The 22,437-nt window shown below is 54.6% G+C and overlaps 1 protein-coding gene across 1 annotated transcript in view; it reads left to right on the top strand.

The window, feature by feature from the left end:
• Positions 1–22,437, top strand: part of STX1A (syntaxin 1A) — a 65,782-nt gene that overhangs the window by 38,068 nt on the left and 5,277 nt on the right. Inside the window, exons 4-8 of the mRNA XM_027703288.1 lie at positions 10,269–10,343; positions 12,958–13,031; positions 15,614–15,722; positions 21,776–21,849; positions 22,117–22,254. Coding sequence (XP_027559089.1) covers positions 10,269–10,343; positions 12,958–13,031; positions 15,614–15,722; positions 21,776–21,849; positions 22,117–22,254 — 470 coding nt within the window. The remainder of the gene's footprint in view (positions 1–10,268; positions 10,344–12,957; positions 13,032–15,613; positions 15,723–21,775; positions 21,850–22,116; positions 22,255–22,437) is intronic.

Here is a 22,437-nt window from a genome sequence, read left to right as displayed (position 1 = left end):
GCACTGCCTGCCACAGCACACGGCTCCCACAGCTCCCACAGCTCCCACAGCTCCCATGGCACTGCCTGCCATGGCACACGGCTCCCACAGCTCCCATGGCACATGGGTCCCAGAGCTCCCATGGCACTGCCTGCCACAGCACACAGCTCCCACAGCTCCCACAGCTCCCATGGCACATGGCTCCCATGGCACTGCCTGCCATAGCACTCAGCTCCCACAGCTCCCAGAGCTCCCATGACACTGCCTGCCATAGCACACAGCTCCCACAGCTCCCACTGTACATGGCTCCCATGGCACTGCCTGCCATGGCACACAGTTCCCACATCACACAGCTCCCACACGGCTCCTGTGGCACACAGCTTCTGTGGCACACAGCTCCCAGACAGCTCCCACATCAGCAGCTCCCACGACACTGCTTCCACAGCACACAGCTCCCACAGCACACGGCTCCTACGCCACACAGCTCCCACAGCTCCCACACCTCCCGTGGCACGCAGCTCCCACACAGCTCCCACAACATGCAGCTCCCACGGCAGACTGCACCACACAGCTCCCAGAGCTCCCATGGCACACAGCTCCCAGAACTCCCACACAGCACAGCACTCACGGCACACAGCTCCCACAACATGCAGATCCCAAGGCACACAGCTGCTACGCCACACAGCTCCCAGAGCACGTGGCTCCCACACAGCTCCCATGTCACACGGTTCCCACAGCACATGGCTCCTATGGCACACAGCTCCCACACAGCTCCCACAGCTCCTACAGCACACGGCTCCCCCAGCACCAATTCCCACAGCACACAGCTCCCACAACTCCCACAGCACACAGCTCCCACACAGCTCCCATGGCACACAGCTCCCATGGCACACAGCTCCCATGGCACATGGGTCCCATGGCACACGGGTCCCATGGCACACGGGTCCCATGGCACATGGGTCCCAAGCAGCAGCACCTGGAGAGCACAGCGTGGGTGGATGGGGAGGTGCTGGGCAGAGCTGGGCTGTGGTGGCAGGGGAACTGGTCAGAGGCTGCCGATTGCTCACCCTGCATGGGGATGGGGGTGCCCAGCCAGCAGCAGGTGCATTCCCCTGATCCACAGTTGGATCAGGAACGATTTGTTTCTGATTTCTGTAAATCAACATACAAAAGAGCAAGGCAGCGGGGCAGCCTTGGGACAGGGATCATGGAAGAGGGCCCATCCCAGCACATGTATCTCATGTGAAGGCACAGAGCTGGCTCCCTCCTGTGTTTGGAGACATGTGCAGGTGGGGATGGAGGGACCAAACCCTGCCTTTGCTGCTATGGTCACCTGCAAACAGTTTTGGGCTGGACATAAAGAAGAAGTGTTGTACCATGTGGGTGGTGAGGGACTGGCACAGGGTGCCCAGAGAAGCTGTGGCTGCCCCATCCCTGGAAGTGTCCAAGGCCAGGTTGGATGGGGCTTGAAGCAACCTGGTCTACTGGAAGGTGTCCCTGCCCATGGCAGGGCGTGGGAAAAGATGAGGTTTGAAGGTCTCTTCCAACCCAAACCACCCTTTGAGACCATGACTCTATGGAAGAGTCCTTGAGCAAGTGCCCAGCACTGTGAGGTGGATTTTTTTTTCCCTTTTTGACCTTTCCCTGGGAATGGACCATTTGGATCTCTCAGATTTACACAGCAACGTGATACCTTCCAGCTTGGAAGTTTGGCTATCCCATTTCCATGAGTTAATGGAGTCTGGAGAAGCTGTCAGACAACCAGTGTGCAGGGGCGATGGCTGCAGGTGACAGTGGCTGCAGGATGACCTATAAACCCTTCCTGGTCACCGTGACCTGCCTGTGTGTTCTTGCTGGGACCAGACGAGTTGAGTGAAGTCACGCAGTTCCCTGTGCTTCAGTCAATGTTTAAAAATATAAATCACGGATCTTTTCTCAAGAAAAAAAAGCTGGATTGGGCAGGTTCAGGTGTGTGAACTCCTCGTGCTGCTTTGGGTACCAACAGCAGCATCTCGAGTGTGCTCTCAGCTGAAGCTCTGGGGGGTAGATCTGCCTCAGGTCATTTTTTTCCACCAGTGCTAGAAAAAGTTTTCTTTTCAGCCAGAGGTAATACTTGCTCTTTATCATGGAAATGTGCAGCTCTAAAAATAACCTTTCCACAATTCCCTGGCTGTCTGCCTTTCCACACAAAGCCCGGTGTCTCTTTGTCCAAATGGGCTCACTGTGGGTGATCTGCATCACCTTGTGCAGAGGTGAAGGACTTCCCTCCCTCCTGTGCTGGACCCAGTCCCCACATCAGGCCCTGCTTCTCACAGACTGGGCACAGACTTGCTCTCTCGTCCTGAACAATTTAAATACAGCGTTCGGAGTATGTCTGTTCTTGGGAAGAGCCAGGTTGTGTCCTGGGTCCTGGGAAGGATGGGTAAAGTGCCTTAGGATACTGGAGTGGCAGCAGTAAAGTTGCCAAAGCATGGGACCCTCATGGAGTTCAACCAGGCCAAGGGCAAGGTCCTGCACCTGGGTTGAGGCAATCCCCAGTGCCAGCACAGACTGGGGAATGGATGGATGGATGGATGGATGGATGGATGGAGGGAGGACACCCTGTGGAGAAGGACTGGGGGATTCTGGTGGGTGAGAAATGGGACATGACCCGTCCACAGGCACTGGCAGCCCAGAAAGCCAAGTGTCTCCTGGGCTCATCCCCAGCAGTGTGGGCAGCAGGCAAGGGAGGGAATGCTCCCCTGAGACCCCCTGGAGCTGCCTACAGCTCAGGGGTCCCAGCACGAGACAATGGTGTTAAATTGAGGGTGTGGTCAGGTTGGACATGGGGAAGAAATGCTGGACCAGAGGGTGGGGAGGTCCTGGCACAGGTTGCCCAGAGAAGCTGTGGCTGCCCCATCCCTGGAAGTGTCCAAGGCCAGGTTGGATGGGGCTTGAGGCAACCTGGGCTAGTGGAAGGTGTCCCTGCCCATAGTAGGGGCTTGGATTGTATGATCTTTGAAGGTCCCTTCCAACCCAAACCATACTTTGAGTCCATGATCCTGTGTTTAAAGCACGGGACAAAAAGGAATTATTTAATTACTCCAAACATCTCTGCTACAAGACCAATTAAAACTCCAGAAAATTCCAATTGCTCATTTGTGATCCCAAATTCAGCCTAGTTTGTGTTCCTCAATCCTGAAAGAAATATTTATGTGGCTGGAGTGTGAAACCCCCTTGGGCAGGACCCCTGTGCAGCCCCACTGCTCACATGCAGGTGTCGGCACAAGGGACTCCTGGTGATCTGGATGATCCCAACTTGCTCCTTGATATCAAGTGCTCATGGAATAAATTGAAAGCACTTTATCCTCCCTGCATTCTTTGGTGTTTCTTACCACTTCTCTGTACCTCCTACTCCTGGAGCTTTACTTGCCACGGATTTATATTCATCTCCATTTTCCCATACATGGTGAGGAGGAGGAGAATATTTTCCCACCGTCTCCCAGTGGCACAGAAACTGGAGCTGGAAAACCCACCCAGCAGCCTGAAGGACGGGCTGAAGTTTTTGTGAGGTACTTAAAGAAGAGCAGAAACCTCTCAGCCATTTTGGTGCATCAATAAAGGAAAATGGGAGAATAATGGAGAAAGGACACAAACATGCGGGAAGTGCTTTTTTTTTTGGGAAAACACGTGGTGTATCTTATGCTGATTAAATTCCAACGTTCCAACAGTAAATCAGGTTGTTGCTAAACAGTCAATACCAAAAATAGACCCTGCTGGATCCAGGCTACCTGAAGGTATTGATTGGGAAGTTTTCCAGGAGCTGAGTAAGGTGGCGCCTTTGCCGTTAGTGTTGATTTCCAATAATTCCTGGCATACCTGGCAGGCACAAGGAGCTTGGGAGGTAGCACAGCGTCGATTTTTTAAAGAGAGAGGGAAGGAGCTGAGTAATTATTGACTGATTAACCCGACCTTGCTTCTGGGAAAAATAAATGGAGTATTAGAAGTGGAATTTGATCAGGAGAATTAAAGGATGGTAAGACAGTTAGTGCCGTCTGTGTTGTAAAAATAGAGCTGAGGAGCTTTAGTTGGTACTTGTGCCCTCAGTGCCCGTGGGAGGCCTGGGGTATCTTTGCTTGTGAACCCCAGCACTGCATCCCAAGTGTCCTCTGTCCGTCCTGCAGCCGGTGGGGGTTTGTGTGTGGCTCCAAGTGGGATGGGAGCGGGTGGTGGAGGGACTGTGTGCTTGTGGTGCTGTTCAGTGCCAACCTGGAGCTAACAGGGTGGATGGAAGGGCTTGGAGGAGAGCATGGAAAAGGAAGGAGCGTTAGGTCATCAGTCAGCTGATTTCTCCCGGAGAGTTGAACATCCCAAAACCTTGGGGATGATGCTGCAGGGCTCTGTCAGATGGGCACGTTTGCAGCGGGTGGGAGCAGCATCCGCAGCCATTCGCTCACATAAATTTTGCTGCCTTAATTGGGTGCCCCTCGTGGAGCTGGGATGAGTCCCCGGGGGTGCAGCCGCCTGCAGCGCCCACCAGATCCTGTGCTTCCATCAGGGCTTCCATCAGGTCCATTGCCTGCTTTTAATTAAAAGATCTCCTCAACTCCCCCTGCTTTGAGCTGTTGATCCTTGCTGCTTCCTGCCAGCTCAGCGACCTCCCGCTTTCCCAACAGCCGCTCCGGTGGAGCTGTAAGCTGGAATACAGGCGTGGGATGTGTTGGGCTGAGGATGCTGGAGATGAGCTGTGGGTCTGGGTTTGCTGCTGAGTGTGTTGGCAGGAAGCTCCCCGAGCCCGCTGCAGGCAGGATGGGCAGCAGATTTTGGGAGCTGTGGGTTCAAGCTCACACCAGTGTCCAGGCATGAGGTCATTTACATGACCCTCCTTCATCCCTCACTGTCTACAAACTGGTGTTTTAGTGTTAATTGGGGGAAAAATGAAATCCAACTTTCTCTGAAAACAGAGAAACTGGAGCAAGGCACTGCTCTGCACCAGGTCTGCTCCTTGCACAGGGTTATCACCAAACCAAAGTCCTTTGGTGGGAGCACTGTGATCCCCTCATTTGTGCTGCTTGGTCATAAACAGCCAGCAAGTGGCTGCAGGAGAAGCTGTTGTTGTCAGCAAGTGTGGCCAGTGGGACTAGGGCAGGGACCATCCCCCTGTGCTGGGCACTGCTGGGGCACCTTGAGTCCTGGGATCAGTTTTGGGTCCCTCACAACAAGGAAGACATTGAGGGGCTGGAGCGTGTCCAGGAAAAGGAACGGAGCTGGGGAAGGGGCTGGAGCACCAGGAGGAGCTGAAGGAGCTGGGGGGGCTCAGCCTGGAGAAAAGGAGGCTCAGGAGGGACCTTCTCACTCTCTGCAACTCCCTGACAGGAGGGAGGAGCCAGGGGAAGGGTCGGGCTCTGTTCCCAGGGAACAAGAGAGAGGACAAAAGGAAATAACTTCAAGTTGCTCCACGGGAGGTTTAGGTTTGATACTAGGGAAAATGTCTTCACTGAAAGGGTGGTTAAGCTCTGGCACAGGCTGTACAGGGCAGTGGTGGATGTCAAAAGTCAAAAACTACAATTTAATCTATTGTTGGCCTCCACAAAATACAGGTGGACAGACGAGGCATTTCAGGGAACACTTTTCCTCCCAGGGGATCCCTAAAGCTTTTCAGTCCCTTCTGTGCATCATCTCTGTTCTGTTCCTGTATAAAGGCCTAGTGACATTTTGCACTGACCTTGAACCCTGGCAGTGCCTCTCCTTGCTGCACCTCGAGCAAGATTTGTCCCTCCTGGCATGCAGGAAGTTAAAAATCCCAGGGCTGCTGGTCCTTCCTGATGGCACTGGATGTCTCCCGTGCCCTCGCTCCTGGCGAAGGCAGATGGATGACCTCTCCGTGTCCTATTTCTGCAGCTCAGCAGGCAGCTGGAGCTCCTTGTGTCACTCCTCTGTGGCAGGGGCAGCCCCAGCTCTGCTTGGAGCAGCTCTCTCCTGTCCCCCCTCTGCCTGCTCCCTATTCTGTCACACCTGCTGCAGATGGTTGTGCTGTAAAGAGCTGAAAAAATGAGAAAATTCGGGAAGGGTTGAGTCAGTGTCTGATGATTTTCTTCTTGTTTTCCGTAGCTTGAATAAATAAGTTTCAATGTCAGGCTCTGAGCTCTGTTTCCAAGAATAAACGTCAGCCTTTGGGAACTGAAGGACTGCACAGAGGTCACTGATGTCCCAAATGTCTTTTGGCAAATTGAACTTCAACTGGAACGTCCTTCTCCACAGGGCTGCTCTCCATCCATCCCCCTATCCATCCCTACATACATCCATCCCCCAGTCTGTGCTGGTGCAGGGGATTGCCCTGACCCAGGTACAGGACCTTTCTAGCCAATCTCCTCCCTGGTGGCTTTTACAACAGGTTTCATTTGTACTGCTTTAAGGCCATGAAACACTGTGGAAAATGTTTCAGCCAATTCTGTAGATCCCTAGAAGGGATTCCTTATGGTTTGCTTCCAGACATCAGATCACTGTGGGGCTTCCAGGTCTGTGCTTCCTCTTTGCATTCACCTTTAAAAATACTCAACATTCAGTAAATGGAAGTGCCAAGATAAACAAGAAAGGTTTTTGTTTTTTTTTAATTTCCTTCAAGGAACTGTGCTCAGGATCTTCTTTCATTTTTTTATTGAAAGAACTAAGTCTTTGCCAAAAAGATTGTTCTTCCCAGCTTTGCCAGGTAACTCAGCTGGAAATTAGTTTGGAATTGTGCCTTTCTCGATGACGTCGGTTGGTTGCTGTCAGTAAAGACTTGCAGGTTGCAGAGGTAAAGATTTCTTAGTCCCAAAAAGGAGTGAGGCAGCTCGAGGCTGAGCACCCTGTGAGCAGAGTCACCGTCACTGTGATGCCCAGGGGAGCTGCAGTGGGTAGGGACAGCACCTGCCCTTCACTGTGAGGGGTGGAGGACTGTGCCTGCCTGCTCCTGCCTGCTCTCCTGCCTGCTCCTGCCCATTTCTGCTTGCTCCTGCCTGCCTGACTGCTGCACCTGCCTGCTCCTGATGGAGCTTGCCTGTGTGCCTGTTCCTGCCTGCTGCTCCTGCTGCTCCTGCCTACTCCTACCTGCTTCTGCTTGATCCTGCCTGCCTGCTTCTCCTGCCCATCTGTTCCTGCCTGCCTGTTCCTGCCTGCCTGCCTGCCTGATTCTGCGTGTTCCTGCCTGTTCCTGCCTGCCTGCTCCTGCGTGCTTGCCTGCAGTGTTACCAGCCTGGGCTGGGTGTTTGCTCTCTGCCAGACAGGTGCCCCATTTGCTGCTGGCAGAGGGAGGAGAAAGAGCTCCCACCTCTACCTGCACCCCTGCCTGCACCCCTGCCTCCCCTGCACTGCCTGGGTTGCCTCCTGGACAAGGTCACAGCAGGCCCTGGGGCTTCTCGGGGGCATAAGACTTGACCTTGGACCAAAGCCTCCTCCTCCCTCCCAGCGGGGACCAGGGACGTGGCCCCACGTGCTGGTGGCCATGGGGACATCCCTGCTCCTGCTGCAGCAGAGCAGACATTCCAGGTGGGCTGTGGGATGTGGGGAGCCTGACCCATCCCCCGAAACATCCCCTCTCCCCCCTCAGTGCCGTTCTGGCGTGGGGTGACACCGACCATAGCGTGACAATGTTGTGGTACTTGAGCTTCCCGTGGCTGGATGTCACTCTCTGGGAATGGTTAAATAGATCTGAGTGAGTCACTTAAACAGATGCCGTGGATGTGAAAATAATTGTCTGGGCAGCCTGTGCCTGCCAGGCCGCCAAGTAATCCTCACACGGCCTGTGACTCAAAGCCAGCCAGAAGGAGAGTTCTCCCTGCTGCTCAGTTGGAAATATTTTGAGGAAGGCACCCAGCTCTTGTTCCCTGTCCCCTGCATCCCTCTGTGTGGTCCTGTCCCCATCCTGAGTGGCCACCACAGGACTGTGCTCACTACCTGCCCTGTGCATCCTCAGTGGCAGCGTCATGGCAGTGTATCATGGGATCATAAGGATCCTTAAAGATCATCTCATCCCACCCCCTGCCATGGGCAGGGACACCTTCCACTAGTCCAGGTTGTTCCAAGCCCCGTCCTGCCTGCCTTGAAACACTTCCAGGGATGGTGCAGCCACAGCTTCTCTGGGCAACCTGTGCCAGGGCCTCACCACCCTCACAAGGAAGAATTTCCTCCTAATGTCTAATTAAAACCTGCCCTCTGACGGTGGGAAGCCATTCCCCCTTGTCCTGTCCCTCCATCCCTTGTCCCAAGTCCTTCTCCAGCTCTCCTAGAGCCCCTTTAGGTACTGGAAGGGGCTCTGAAGTCTCCCTGGAGCCTTCTCTTCTCCAGGCTGAACACCCCCAGCTCTCCCAGCCTGGCTCCAGAGCAGAGGGGCTCAAGTCCTCAGAACATCTCTGTGGCCTCCTCTGAACTCTATCCAGAAGCTCCATGTCCTTCCTATGTTGGAAGCCCCCACGCTGGAGGCAACACTGCAGGTGGGGTCTGATGAGGGCAGAGTAGAGGGGGAGAATCCCTCAGCCCAGTTTGACAGGAAGAAGGAAAAGTACAAGGCAGTGAGTTATGTGAAATTGTTTAATAGGATCGAGGGTGGATATGGGTGGGAAGGGGATATGGATGGGAAGGGACCTTGGAGGTCCCTGGCCCAGTCCCCTCCAGCAAGTCCATTGGATCTGGTTGCTCAGCCACATGCGGAGTATCCTTAAGGAAGGATGTCCCACAGCCTCTCTGGGTCCAGTATTTGACTGCCTTCATGACCGTTGTTTTTTCTAATATCTAATTTGCATTTTGCTGTCCCAGCTTGGTCCACCACTGGTTGTCCTGTCCCTGTGCACCATCAAGCTTCAGCAGAAAGCTGAAGGTCACTTCCAAGGACCAGCAGGATGCCTGGCCCCAGCTTCTCCCCTCCCTCCTACAAGGCAGTTGCAGGCAGCAGTAGGAACCCCCTTGGCTTTCCAGGTGGACAGTCCCAACTCCCAGCTCATCCTTGTGTGCATGGCAGTCCTGGGTCCTTGTCTGCTTCCCCAGCCTGGATGGTTTCAGGGAGTTATTCAGCCCAGGCTGGTTCGTTGCTTTATTAAGAAACAATCATTAATTCCTCATTATTACAATTATTAATTTCTTATTATTACTGTTTCTTATTATTTATTTACTTCTTATTTTTACAAATTCTTTCAAGAACAGGAAAAAAAAGATAATTAGTCACTTAAATGAGAACTCAAACTGAAAATATCCTCTTCCTGTCCCTGCATTTGTGCTCATTCTCTAGCAAATATTGGGGGGTGAAGGAATTCACAGATGAGTCCCTTTTCTCCTTTTCCCAATAGTGCCGAAGTTCATAGCTCTGGGTCAGGAATGTGTACAGCCTCTGGTACGATGGGACCTTCCCCCAGCACATTGCCATCATCAGGATTTTCTAATTATGCCTGTGACTGGCAGCTGGCATCGGAGCCATTGACATGACTCAGTCATGACTGTGTGCCTCAGCTATATTAAACAATGTTTTATTTAATTAAGTCTTGATCTCATCAAAATCAAGAGGGAGTGTTGGGGTGGCAGCAGGGAGAGCTGCACTGGCAGGGCACAGTTGAGTACTGGAATGCTGGGCACAGGGCTGTGTCCCTGCTCCAGCCCTGCTGTGTCTGAGGCTGCAGAGTTTCTGGAGCACAGGGTGGTGTGGGGCACGGCTGCACATCCTGGCTCCATCAAGGACATGCTGGTTTCTGGGAGAGGAACTTGGATGAGATCAGACTCACAGGATGGTTTGGGTTAGAAGGGACCTTAAAGACCATCTAATTCCAATCCTCCCACCATGGACAGGGACACCTTCCACTAGACCAGGTTGCTCCAAGCCCTGTCCAGCCTGGCCTTGGACACTTCCAGGGATGGGGCAGCCACAGCTTCTCTGGGTAACCTGTGCCAGGGCCTCACCACCCTCGTGGTCCAACATTTCTTCCCCGTGTCCAACCTGACCCTAGCCTTGTTCAGTTTAACCCTCTTGTCCTGTGTTGGGACCCCAGAGCTGGAGGCAGCTTCAGGGGGGTCTCAGGACTGTGAGGAGAGTCCAGCATGGAGTGTGAGCTGGAAATGCTCTCAGTCTGTATGTGGGAGTTCTCCCAGTGTAGGTGGGGGGAGTGCTCCCAGTCTGGAGCTGGAAGTGCTCCCAGTCTGGAGGCAGGAGTGCTTCCAGTGCAGAGGTGGGAGTGCTCCCAGTCAGAGGGTGAGAGTGCTCCCAGCTCTGGTCTCCACACACCACGGGGCTGGGCAGCAGATTTTTGCAGTGTCTCCAACGCATCCATGTTGCTCTTTCTCCCCAGAAACGAAGGAGGAGCTGGAAGAGCTGATGTCTGACATAAAGAAGACGGCGAACAAAGTGCGCTCCAAGCTAAAGAGTGAGTGTTGGCTTGTGATGGAGCTGTGGGGCTCTGCCCAGAGCACTCCCATCCTGAGAAGGGGGTGCACCCAGGGATGGGCATCACCCGCCCTCCCCCTGCACCCTCCAGCTGCTTTTATTTGCCCTTTGTGAATTTGCCCCCTTGTGCCCTGTTCCCAGGATGGAGATGAGGGAATGGGGCCACGAGCACCTGGTGGGGTCCAAGCCAGTCCTGTGCCACCACCCCTGGCAGGTGTTGGGCTCTGGGCAAACCCCTGGCACAGCCAAAGGGTGGGCTCGAGGGCTGGGTGGGTGAAGAGGTGCTGCTGTGGGACGTGCTGCAGGACTTGACCTTCATTTTCCACCGCTGGAACAGTCAGTCAGTCTGTCTGACAGTGAGGAGTGAGAACAATGTGAGTGTCAGCCTGCTGATGGACAGGGTTGTGCTGGAGCACTCAGATGAGCCCAGAATTCCATGACTGGACCCCAGGGGATTCAGGGGCTCAGTGAGGACACCCTGGTGCAGCTTGGATTTGTCTCTGGTAGTCTTGGACACCAGGGTGGGATTTGGTTGAGGTTGGTGCAGGAGACCTGGCTGTCTGAAGGGTGGGAGAGGAGCTGGTGCTTATCCCATGGCAGCAGTGTCCTCACTAATCCCAAGGTTTCATGGGAGACCCGCAGTCCTGGAGGACTCACTCAGATACAGCTGGAGCTGTTTGTTGGGTTGGTCACCACTGGCATGGCCGTGTCCCACGTGTGTGCCAGAAGGAGACCTGTACCTCCATTGTCCTCTGTCCTCCTGACAGGATCTCAGCCAGAGCCAGGAAGGAGAGCCAGGGGCCATCTTACCCATTTCATAGTCTGGGGGATCCATTCCCATGGCCCTGGGATCCCTGGTGACAGGGTTTGGCCTGTGCAAAACAAAAATCATTTTCCATTAGTGTTTTGTTTGGTGTTTTTTAAGAGGCTTTGAGAGCCTGAAGGATAGCAGGACAGGCTCCAATTCCTGTTTTCTGCTTCCCGAAAAGACTCCCTGGTATCATGTTTACCTGGAGCAGAGGATGATTAGTCCTTGTGCTTTGTCCCAAATCGCCTCGTGGCCAGCATGATCAATGACAGAAAACAGTCAGGACTGATCCAAAACAACATCTGCTGACAACAAACTGACTTCTTCAGGCCAGATATTGCTCATGCAGGGGCTAATTCTAATTACCAGCTTCTTGGGAAAATGTGATTTTATTAATTATCATCAATGCCCAGTGTTTGCCAATACTGTTCCTTGGGAATGGGTTTGTGATGAGGGTGGAGGAAGCCCAGTTGCTGATGGAATACACTGAGCTGTGCTGGAGGTTGATGGGGCAGCTCCAGGGAATGGGGAGCCTCTGCTGCAGGAGGAACCTGCCCCATGCTGGGCTTGAGGGACTTGCTCCAGTGGGGAAGGTGCTGGGAACAGCCAGGCTCAGAGAGCTATGGAACGTCAGCATTGGGAATGGGGTCTTCACTGAGGGGATGCCACCAGCTCACACCTGGTGGTTTACATGGAGATGTGTGCACCTGCAGGCTGGCCAGCCTCCTGATGGGAGCTTCCTTCCAGGCTTTATGAGTCCCTGAAATTAAGTCTTTGAATTAGCAGGTCCTGAGCTGGCCTTGAGGAGAAGGTTTCGTAGAATCCTAAAGGATGCAATGGTTTGGGTTGGAAGGGACCTTAAAGACCGTCTTGTTCCACCCCACTGCCATGTGCAGGGACACCTTCCACTAGATTAGGCTGCTCCAAGCCCTGTCCAACCTGGCCTTGGACAGTTCCAGGGATGGGGCAGGATTGCACTGCCCTCATCTGTGCCAACCCTCCTGCCCTGCAGTCCTGTGCCCTCTCCCTGCCCAAACCATGGTGAGACGTGGGGTACTGCTCCTCCCTGACATGATTCATGGGCTTTGGGCAGTGAGGGCTTCATCTCAGTTAGCTGCATAATTAAAGGGGCAGATCCCTGCCCTGCTGCAGGGCTGCTCAGCATGGTGAAGTGCATTCTTGCCAGCCTGGTGAGTCCTCCCTGTGCCAGGCTGGGCAGCTGGAGGAGCTGCTATTTTTAAGGTCCCTGGAGAAGTCTTGAGGTTTGGTATTTTGCAGAGACATTTTAGCTCAGGGTTTCCTCCTCCTGAGTCACTGGGTGAAACAACTCTCCATTTGGTTTGAGTACTGACCTGAGCATCGTACCAGTTTTGTGTGGAAATCCTGGCTCACCTGCCTGGGAATGACAGTGCTGCCCTTGACAGCCCCAAATCTCAGCCAGTGGGCAGGCACCGGCTGTTTTGCAACCGTGAAATGGGGCTTTGCTGCCAGACCAGGCTGAATGTCAGGCTGGAGTCAGGAGCTGGGAACTCCTCGATCCAAAGGCTTCAGTCTTTCACAGTCCCTTTGCCAAACAATCCCTTTTCTTTGGTCAGGCATTGGAACAGGCTCTCCAGGGAAGTGGAAGTGTTCAGAAATCAGTAGATGTGCCATTTGGTGCTGTGCTTTAGTGGGCATGAGGTCGAAGTTTGGGTTTGATGATCATGGAGGTCTTTTCCAACCTTCTTGATGCTGTGATTCTTCTCCAAACAGCACAAAATAATCTGTGTCCTTCTACCCCAACCAGGTATTGAGCAGAGTATTGAACAAGAGGAAGGACTGAACAGGTCATCGGCCGACCTACGGATAAGGAAAACTCAGGTGAGTCTCTGCCCTCTGGCACCAGGAGGATGGGAATTGGCAGCTGAGGGATTCCAGGAGGTGCTGGGAGAGGTGGGCTGTGCTTGGCTATAGAACAGCCTTCTCTGGGTGAAGCTCTGTCTCCTCCCCCACCGTGCAGGGTTGCTGTGTAGTTTTTTTTACCTTCTGGTGATGCTTTGGTGAGAGAGCACCCCGGGGGGATGCAGCCATTGCTCCAGCCTGGAATCTGCCCCTTTGTCACTGCAGTGCCTGGTCTGGGGGATATGGGTGAAGACAAAGCATCTCAGAGCCTTGCTCTGCAGCCAAGAGTGGGGTTTAGCAAATTATTAAAGGGATAAAGGCAACAGGAGCTGCCAGTGTTGCTCTTCATCACCTGGGGTGGGATCCAGATGTGGATCTGCGGCTCTCACAGGGGTCCTGCACACACACAGCTCAGTAAAAGTCCTGCTTTCTGCACACTCTGCAGTGGTGCTGAAAGAGTTCTGGTGTTTATAGTTTGTTTATCTCCCTCTTAGTCTGGGAAGCCACTCACAGAGCCTGCTCTGCCATCCGCAGTCGCTGCTGGATCGATATGGCAGTGATGATAACAGATCACCTCTGCAGAGGCAGCTTCCAGCTGGAACCCCAGCACCCTCCAGCTCCACACTCTGCAAAGCTGGGGCAAGGGAAAGGCCCACTTGTCTCTAGGGCAGGTGGGACAGGGAATTTCTGGGGCACAGCAGAACCAAAGGATGGTGCAGTAGCAGGAGAGCAGCGAGTCCCACTGCAGGCAGCTCTGCTGTCCCTCCTGGAGGGACCCAGCATGGGCAGAGCTCTGCTGTGGTTGGAAAGGACCTTCAAAGATGATCCAGTCCAACCCCCTGCCGTGGGCAGGGACACCTTCCACTGGCCCAGGTTGCTCCAAGCCCCGTCCAACCTGGCCTTGAACACTTTCAGCGATGGGACAACCACAGTTTCTCTGGCTTGGGCTACCTTCCCCACATTTGAGGAGTGAAGAGTTGCTGGCTCCGGGTGAAACAGCCCCATTTCCTAACTGTAGTTAATATTTTCTGTTTAATGAGTTTCTTTCAAACACAAGGTACATTTTGGTATGCATTTGATTTGCTGTGAATATTCAGGTAGCTTTATTTAATAACTGAAAGCCATCTCAAGTGCTTTTTTTCCAGCCCATTTCGCATGAAACTCCGTGTTCCTTCAAAAATCAAATGCATTTTGTAGACATGTGGGATGCCCGTGGGAACATAAAATAGCAATCTGAGAAAATAAACACTGAGTTAAATAACTTCTGAAGCAAAAGAGGTGTAGCGTGGTGTGCTGGTGAGCAGGAAGGGTGTCACTCAGCACCCAGGCTATATTTGGCTGCAGATCAGCATAGGTTGGTAGTTTTCAGCTGAATGAGAATGAAGTGGATTTTAGGAAAAACAGTTTTGGAAAGGCAGAAGAGTCCCTTGGATGGCACATCACGGCATTGCTGGGTTTTGAGCTGAGATGCTCAGGAGCTGTTCTGACCTTGCTCTGGGCCAGCACCTCTGGAGCAGAGGCTGGAACCGGAGCTGCCGGGGGCGTTCGTGTGAGGTTTGTGGTGGAAGAGGGAGAAGATGAGCTGAGGCTGAGGCTGTGCCATAAATACTGTGCTGCTGCTGGCTCAGAATAGCTGCAGAGCAAATCCAAGTGTATCCTTGAGATGTCTCCAGTGCTGTCTCCTGGCTGTGCTGGCTGGGGCTGCTCCAGGTGTGACAGCACCTGCACCAACACGGCTGAGTGCTGGTGGCACCAGGCACGTCTGGCAGTCACTGTTCCCATGATGGGCAAAGACTGTCCAGAGAGAGGCAACAGAGCTGGAAAAGGGTCTAGAGAGTCATATGAGTCATATGAGGAGTGGCTGAGGGAGCTGGGGGGGCTCAGCCTGAAGAAAAGGAGCCTCAGGGGGGACCTTCTCACTCTCTACAACTCCCTGACGGGAGGTTGGAGCCAGGTGGGGGTCAGGCTCTGCTCCCAGGGAACAAGGGACAGGACAAGAGGAAACAGCCTCATGTTGCTCCAGGGAAGGTTCAGGTTGGATATCAGGTAGAATTCCTCCATGGAAAGGATGGTCAGGCATTGGAAGGGGCTGCCCAGGGAGGTGGTGGAGTCCCCATCCCTGGGGGTGTCCAAGGAATGACTGGATGTGGCACTCAGTGCTCTGGGCTGGGGGACAGGGTGGGAATTGGGCACAGGTTGGACCTGATGATCTCTGAGGCCTTTTCCAACCAAAATGATTCTGTGATTCTGTGACTTTGAGCAGCTTTGGCCTCAGCTACAGTTTGCTTGGGCACAAGTGGTGTGAGGAGGGTGCTGCCAACCACCCCAGGGTGTCCTTTGAGGGGCTGGAGGCTGTGCTCAGGCTGAGGGGTGTCACCTGCTGCCACCTCCCCCCTGGTGCTCTGTCACACTCTCCAGAGCAGCGTTTGGGCTGGAAATGCCTTTGGGGTGGCTGGAGGTGCAGGGGGTGCTCAGGACTGAGCCTTCCCTGCCACGGGGATGGCAGGGCTCTCCCTCCTGCAGGATCCTCACCCCCCTCTCTCCTCCTGTCCCCTCCACAGCATTCCACACTGTCCCGCAAGTTCGTGGAGGTGATGTCCGAGTACAACGCCACGCAGACCGACTACCGGGAGCGCTGCAAGGGCAGGATCCAGAGGCAGCTGGAGATCAGTAAGTAAACCTGGAGTGGGAACACAGCTGGGCTGTGTGTGCCATGGGGCCACGTCCTGCACTGGCTCCTGATGGATCAGAGCTGCTCCTGCAACTGGGTAGAGCTCCCCTGGAAAACGCAGGGTGCAGAGGGGCCCATGGGTGTGACTGGGACACGGCTCCTGTGGGAGATGGACAGGGGGTGATACCCTGAGTTTCAGTGGCAAAGCACATCCAGCAAAGCACATCCCGAAATGCTGCGGAGAGAGCACCGGGAGCACAGGGAGAGGAATATCTTCCTTGTTTGCAGCTCGTTTTTAATTCAGAGGAGCTCATGGGAATTCCTACCTCCCATGTGTGCCTTGCCCTTCCCCGGGGTGCTCTTCATCATGGCTGAAGTGGGCTAAACATGAAAGCAGAGAAGGGAGCTCTTGAGATGGGAGCACTCCCTGCTCCCAGCGGTTTGCCTTGCACAGGAGGAGCAGGAGCCTCAGTGCCTGCCCCAGGCACCTCCCAGAACCCAGGACCTGATGGCTCTTAGCGGCAGTAATGTTGTTTTCTGTCCAAGGGAGGGACCCAGGTGACACCTCTGAGGCTGGTGATACCTCACCCAGGTGACACCACCGTGGCACTATGATCTCTCTGAGTCATCCAGAGCCCATCGTCCAGGATAAGTCTGGTCCTACCTGTCCACAAAACACTCTCCTGATGGTTCTGCCGGGCAGTCAGTCATACCTGGATAGTTTTAGAGCAATGGGATCATCTCCCAGCAAGGAATAACCATGTCACCACCGTAATTAGGAGAATAAGCAAGGGGAAAGTCAGGGCATGCAGAGATTTAAAGAGATTTTTGTAAATAATCTCATTGTCAGAGGTGTCGTGGGGTTTGTGCTCAGAATGGAAGGATCTGAATCCTAGTCCTTTTTTTTTAATCTCACAACCAAATGGATGTTTTTCTTCCTTTCAACAACTCAGCGTGAATGATGACAGGAGGTCTGTGAGTCAGAGTGGTGTCCTTGGTGGTCTCCTGTGGGAATGTCTTTCATGGGCTGGGATGCCTGGAAATCTGGGTGCTGTGGGGTTTCTGTGGAGGGCTCGAGGGAGACTCAGCTGTGCAAGCCTCTGTTAAAATTAGTCTTTCTGATGTATAACAGTAACAGGGCTGTTCCAGGGTGGCTGGATGGGAAGGCTGACTGACATGAGGCTCAACAAGAGCTTGCCAGTTTGCTGTAAAGCAGGATGATGTGTCACTGCTCCAGCTGCCTGACTCATCCATCAGCAAACGTCATCCTGCAGGTGACAGCCGAGGGGTGGCTTGTCATGTGAACAGGAATTTAAGGTATCCCTGTGCCTCCCTCTGAGAGAGGAGATTTGGAAGGACTCAGCCATATCCCTGATTGGCTGCAGACCTGAAGGAAACCTTCCTCTTGTTTTCCTACTGGATTTTGGAAGGACTTTGCTGCTCTGCTTAAATTCTGGAGATACATCAAGTTATACTTGTGTTTGCTCTGTCTGTCCTGCCGGGCTGCCGGTGCCTGACAGAGCCTGATGGCTGCAGGAAAAGGGCTGCTCAGGGTTCCCTGTGGAGCAGTGAGGGATGCAGGGGAGGTGTCCCAGTTCCTGACAGCGAGAGACCTGCATTCCCTTTGGGATGGAGTTGTGGCCCAGGTGCAGAGGCAGGATGGGGTTGTGCTGGGGAGGGACACAGTCCTCTGTGCAGTCCAGGTGGGATTCCCACATCCGGACAGCGGGAAATCTCTCCTGGCAGAAAGGCTCATCAAAAGGAACAGCTTATGGAGGTTTTACTGCCTGGCCTGGGGCTCTACTTGGCCTGGGGTGTCCCAGGCAATGCCTTCGGCTCCGGCTGCTCCGGGGGCTCCTGCGCAGGCTCTTTGGAGCAGAGCTCAGCTGGGATGTGGCGACTGCACTAAAGCTCCACAAAATCCTCAGCTCTCACTTTCAGCTGAGAGATCCAAAGATAGAAAGTGCTGGGAGCTCTGACAGCAAAGCCAGTAAATCACTCGGGTTTTGGAAGTGTGAGAGCAGGGACTTTTCAGCAGCTCTGGGGGGGCTCCCCAGTGCCCAGCAAGCTCCTCCATCCTCACCACATCTGCTCCTGGCTCTGCAATAAGACAGCTGCAGAGCTGGTGATGTGAAATCACTGCCCCGGGCCATAGTCACCCCCTGGGGCTCCCCACAGCCCTCTCAGGATCTGACCCTTCTCCTTGTGTAAGCACTGCCATGTCTGTGTGTGTGCCAGAGGTTGTGCCTCAGTGACCATCACCATCACCCTGCCCAACCAGAATGGGATGAAGTGGATCTCTCCTCTCCTTCTCCATCTCCCTTTCCTTCTGCATCTCCCTTTCCATCTCCTTCCCCTCCCTTCACATCCCCTCCCCTCCCCTCTCCTCTCCCACTGCTTCTACTTCAGCCTTAATCGTTGGCCTCACCCCCTCCTTACTCACTTTGCTCTGTTCCCAAGCACTCCAACATCACAGGTGCCACGGAGGAATCACAGGATGACCGTGGAGGGATGGCAGGATGCTCCGTGTCCTGGGGTTGGTGACAGCAGGACAGATGTGCAGTGGCTGGACCGTGGCCCCTGTCTGCTACCGGGAGCTGTGTCCCCCCCTGCACTGCCTGTGGTGGGAGTTGTCACTCCCTCATTTTTTCCTCTCCATTTTGTCCGTTAGGAGAAATTATATCTTAAATCTAATTAGGGTTTGCTCCCGGAGAAATTGGATTTGGAGCTTGGAGGAGCTCTCTGTGGTGGGTGTGCAGCTGAAGCTCTGGAGGTGCTGCGCAGACGCCTCTTGTTTTTCGGAACAGTTTTGTTATGTGCAAGACCGAGGAGCCCAAAATAAAGCATCTGCTGCCTCCGAGGGCACTGTGAGAATTCGTTGGTGCCCACCCTGCTGTGCCAGGCCAGCTGAACTGGTGTGCAGAACAACGAGCTGTGGGTGCATCCCACTCTGAGCCAGGAGGGCTGATTCCAGAGGTGATTTAGGATTCCTGCGGCACTTTCATCTCAGGAACGACTGCGGGATTTATCTTGAGTGCAGATGCTGGCACAGTGCTGGCCACTGGCCCTGCCACCCCTGCCCAGGATGAGCAGAAGGGCCCTGAGGGCCGGGGAGGTTGTTGGCACTTTGTGACATGCTGGGCGGGTTTTTGTAGCTGAAACCTTCTCATCCTGACACCAGCTTGGGCAGTGCCAGACCTGTCTGAGCTGGGGGACAGCCAAGTGCATCAGTGGCTCTTACATGTGGGCAGACAGGACAGCACTATCAATCTCTCCATGAGTTGTGTGGATTTGAGTCGAATGAGAGCTTAAAAGCCAGCTCCAGATAGAGGATCCCAGCCTTGGGAAGGTGCCTTGGCCTCAGTGTGTCCAGCCCGAGCCCCAGCTGTGGCTCTGCAGGTGCTCGTGCAGCCCTGCTGCTGGAAGGAGGGATATTGCCACTGGAAGGAGGGATATTGCCAGCCCGAGGAGCCCAGCTGAGCCCTTTTAATTCAGTGTTGGACTCCTGCAGCCCTGAGGTGCCTCGAGTCTTCCCTATTTATAGGCCATCTGTGTGCAGAATCGGGCAAACTGGCGTCAGCTGGGTGGTGGGGGAGAGCTGTGCCACTGGAGGCTTCCCTGGGAGCTTCCCTCGCACCCTGCTGGGGCCGCTCTGCCCCATCCCCTGGGAGCTGGTCCATGGGGACGGTCACTCCATCCAGGTGGGCATTGCAGGGCCAAAGACTGTGCCTTGAGGTGGGAATTCTCCTCAGTGGCTTCACGTCCACCTGTCCCAGAACTTCCAGTGGCCCTGGGCACTCTCTCTTGCCATTCTCTCCCTGCCAGCTCAGGGCTGAGGTTGCTTCTCCCCATGTGCTGCAGCTCCCACCAAGCTCTGGGCTGTTTGTCTTGTTGGCAGAGCTGCTTCTCCCCAGGAAACTTTAATTTCTAGAGTTGCCAAGTAAGAAGCAAATGTACCTTGGAGCTCTCTGGGGGAGGCACAGGTCCAATTCTCAGGATTTTCCAGTGTTTTGCCAAGTTTCTGGGCAGTAGAGTTCCCCCAGGCTCCTCTCCCTTTGCAGTGCCTCTGTCCTTTCACTCCAGTTCATGGCTGTGATGTGGGCAGCAGATCAGGCAGGTACCCAGCATGCTTTGAGCTGATTTTATTGCTGTGGAGGAGCTAATGACAGCTTTTCCAAACCAGGAAACCTGGACAGGAGGCAGCAGCCTCCCTGGGAAACCCTTGGGGTCCTGCAGGTTGGTTATGTGGTTCTATGGCAGGTGCTGTGCTGGACAGCGTGGGTGATGTGCAGCCTCCAGGCCCTATGCTTTGGCTGAGCATTAAAGCAAGTTCTTCCTGACCAGCCATGGCCCTTGGCCAGGCTGGCTGGGTGTTAATCCATGTGATGTCTTTGCTCTCGTCCTTCACCTCGACACAGCTGTTACCAGCCCTGTGCTCTGCATTAGGGGAATGAGGCAGTGAGGAGGTGGTGAGAGACAGGAAGAGAACATGTATCCTGCATCCTATCCCACCTCTGCCCATGGGAGACGTGGCATCCCCTAGAGCTGAGCCCACCACTTGCCCTCGGGGCTGTCTCCAGGGCCTGCACTGGGCAGAGCGAGTAGCCCACCTGGCATGCTTCTCCTCGTCATCAGGCAGTGACTGCTCAGAGCTGGGCACATCAACAGGAGGGTTTGTAAATTTGTGCTACTTGAGCCCTTGTTCTCCCTTCCTGGAAGCAAGGCAGTGTCAGCCCAGAGTGAGGAGCCAACAGGTAGGAAGGGCTGGCAAGGAGGTGTCGTGGGTCACCCTTGGTGGTAGTGATGCTCTGTCACCCCAAAATGTGTAATGGTGGCTGGAAACTGGCTGTGGATCCTTCCCGGAGCTGGGGAAGGTGGGGAGGGTGATTGATCCTGAGATTCTGAGATCCTGAGCCCTGAGCATACAATGGCAGAGCTCAGCCCTCATATGCAGCTCTGAGCTCCCACGGGGCACAGACAGGGCTCAGGTTGTTCTTGTGACACAAAATAGCAGCTTCTCAGGGGTTTGGGGGAATGAACAGGTAGTAGCTGTCAAGCCCAGCCTCACACAGGAGGCTACCTGTGCCTGTGAATCTGTGCCATTCCTGCACTCCGAGGTGCCCTGGACTCATCCTGGAGGATGCTGTTGTCCCTTTCAGAATGACTGGCTGCAGGCAGCGTGGCACAGGGGAGCACTGCACCAGACCCCAGCCCTGCCCTCCTGGTTTTGGGTTCATTGGGCTTGGTGAAGTCACTTCATGAGCTCCTCCTGCCCAACTGCCCCATTTGCTCCTCATCGCACTGGTGAAGTGTCACCTGCCCTCTCTGCAGGTGACCTGCTCATCTGCCCATCCCACTGGGCAGCCCCAGTGCCTTGCCCAGCATCTCCATCTGTTCAGGTGTAATTCCACATGTCCCACGTGGCTGTTAGCCTGAGGAACACACCGCAGTTGATGTGGGGATCAGTGCCATCCATGGAGTGATCAGCATCCCTCTGCTCTGTAGCAGTGTGGAGCATGTCCGTGGGGATGAATTGCTCCTGTAGGAGCCATGGAGGTCCCATCCCAGGGACACGGAGGGCTGTGCCACAGGGGGAAGGACAGAGCCTGGCTTCTGTTACACAGCAGCAGGGCCAAAACTTGGGCAGCCCAGCTGAGCCCGTTGTCCTCGTGGCCTTGAACTGGCCTAGGATGGGGTTTGCCAAGAGCATTCCTGCTTGTGGCTTGCTGCTCCCCATCCTTCCTCCTTCACAACCACCAGCTGGATGCTGCTGGCTGCCCAGCAGGAACGAGCAGCATGAGCAGGAGAAACAGATGGGCTTTCCTGGGTGAGCTGAGCCAAGCTGGCAGCTCAGTCCCCTTAAAAAGAGGGGTGTCAAAGTTGGGCAGTGAGAGGGCAGCCCCTTGATCTGCCCGGTGTGCTCTTGGGGCTGGAAGCTTTGCTCCATTGCACTCATGGGAAATGCCAAGGAACCAGCAGAGCCCTGTGGTGGGACTATGTGACTCCTGGTGGGGACAGAAGACTCCCCCTGACCCGTGTTGTGTCATTGCAGCTGGCAGGACCACCACCAGCGAGGAGCTGGAGGACATGCTGGAGAGCGGCAACCCGGCCATCTTCTCCTCCGGGGTAAGCAGCCGAGCCAGCCCCGTTATCCCAGGGCAGGTGGATGTGCTGCCGCAGTGACCACAGTACTGGAGGGGGCCCTAGAGGCTCGGGTGTGGCCTGAGGATGCTGTTGGAGCAGAGCCTGCATCCTGGCTTCCTGCTGCAGACTACCTGGCTGGAGTTGTTGGAGGGGCTCTGGAGCTCCTTCTCGTCCCTCTCTTGGTGCCCCCAATCCCAGCGTCTGAGCTGGGGCTCGGCATGGTGCTCAACTGCTTTGTCTCCTTTGCAGATCATCATGGATTCAAACATCACCAAGCAGGCACTGAATGAGATCGAGACACGGCACAGCGAGATCATCAAACTGGAGAACAGCATCCGGGAGCTGCACGACATGTTCATGGACATGGCCATGCTGGTGGAGAGCCAGGTACGGAGACGCTGCGGCCCAGGGGCCACTCACCTGGGGGAGCTGGAAGGTGATGGGGGTCCCTGCGGTGGGTGGGGAGGTTGGGGGACAGTGGTCCCTTGCCTGGGTGGGTGCTGAAGGGAAAAACCACATCTAAGACCGACATGGCTCCCAGTGGGGCTGAGCTGGGCTCCCCAGGGCCGG

Source organism: Neopelma chrysocephalum, unplaced genomic scaffold (genome assembly GCF_003984885.1).
Source record: "Neopelma chrysocephalum unplaced genomic scaffold, ASM398488v2 Primary Assembly neopelma1_224, whole genome shotgun sequence".
Taxonomy (NCBI): Eukaryota; Metazoa; Chordata; class Aves; order Passeriformes; family Pipridae; genus Neopelma; species Neopelma chrysocephalum.
This window is presented reverse-complemented; position numbering and strand designations above follow the sequence as displayed.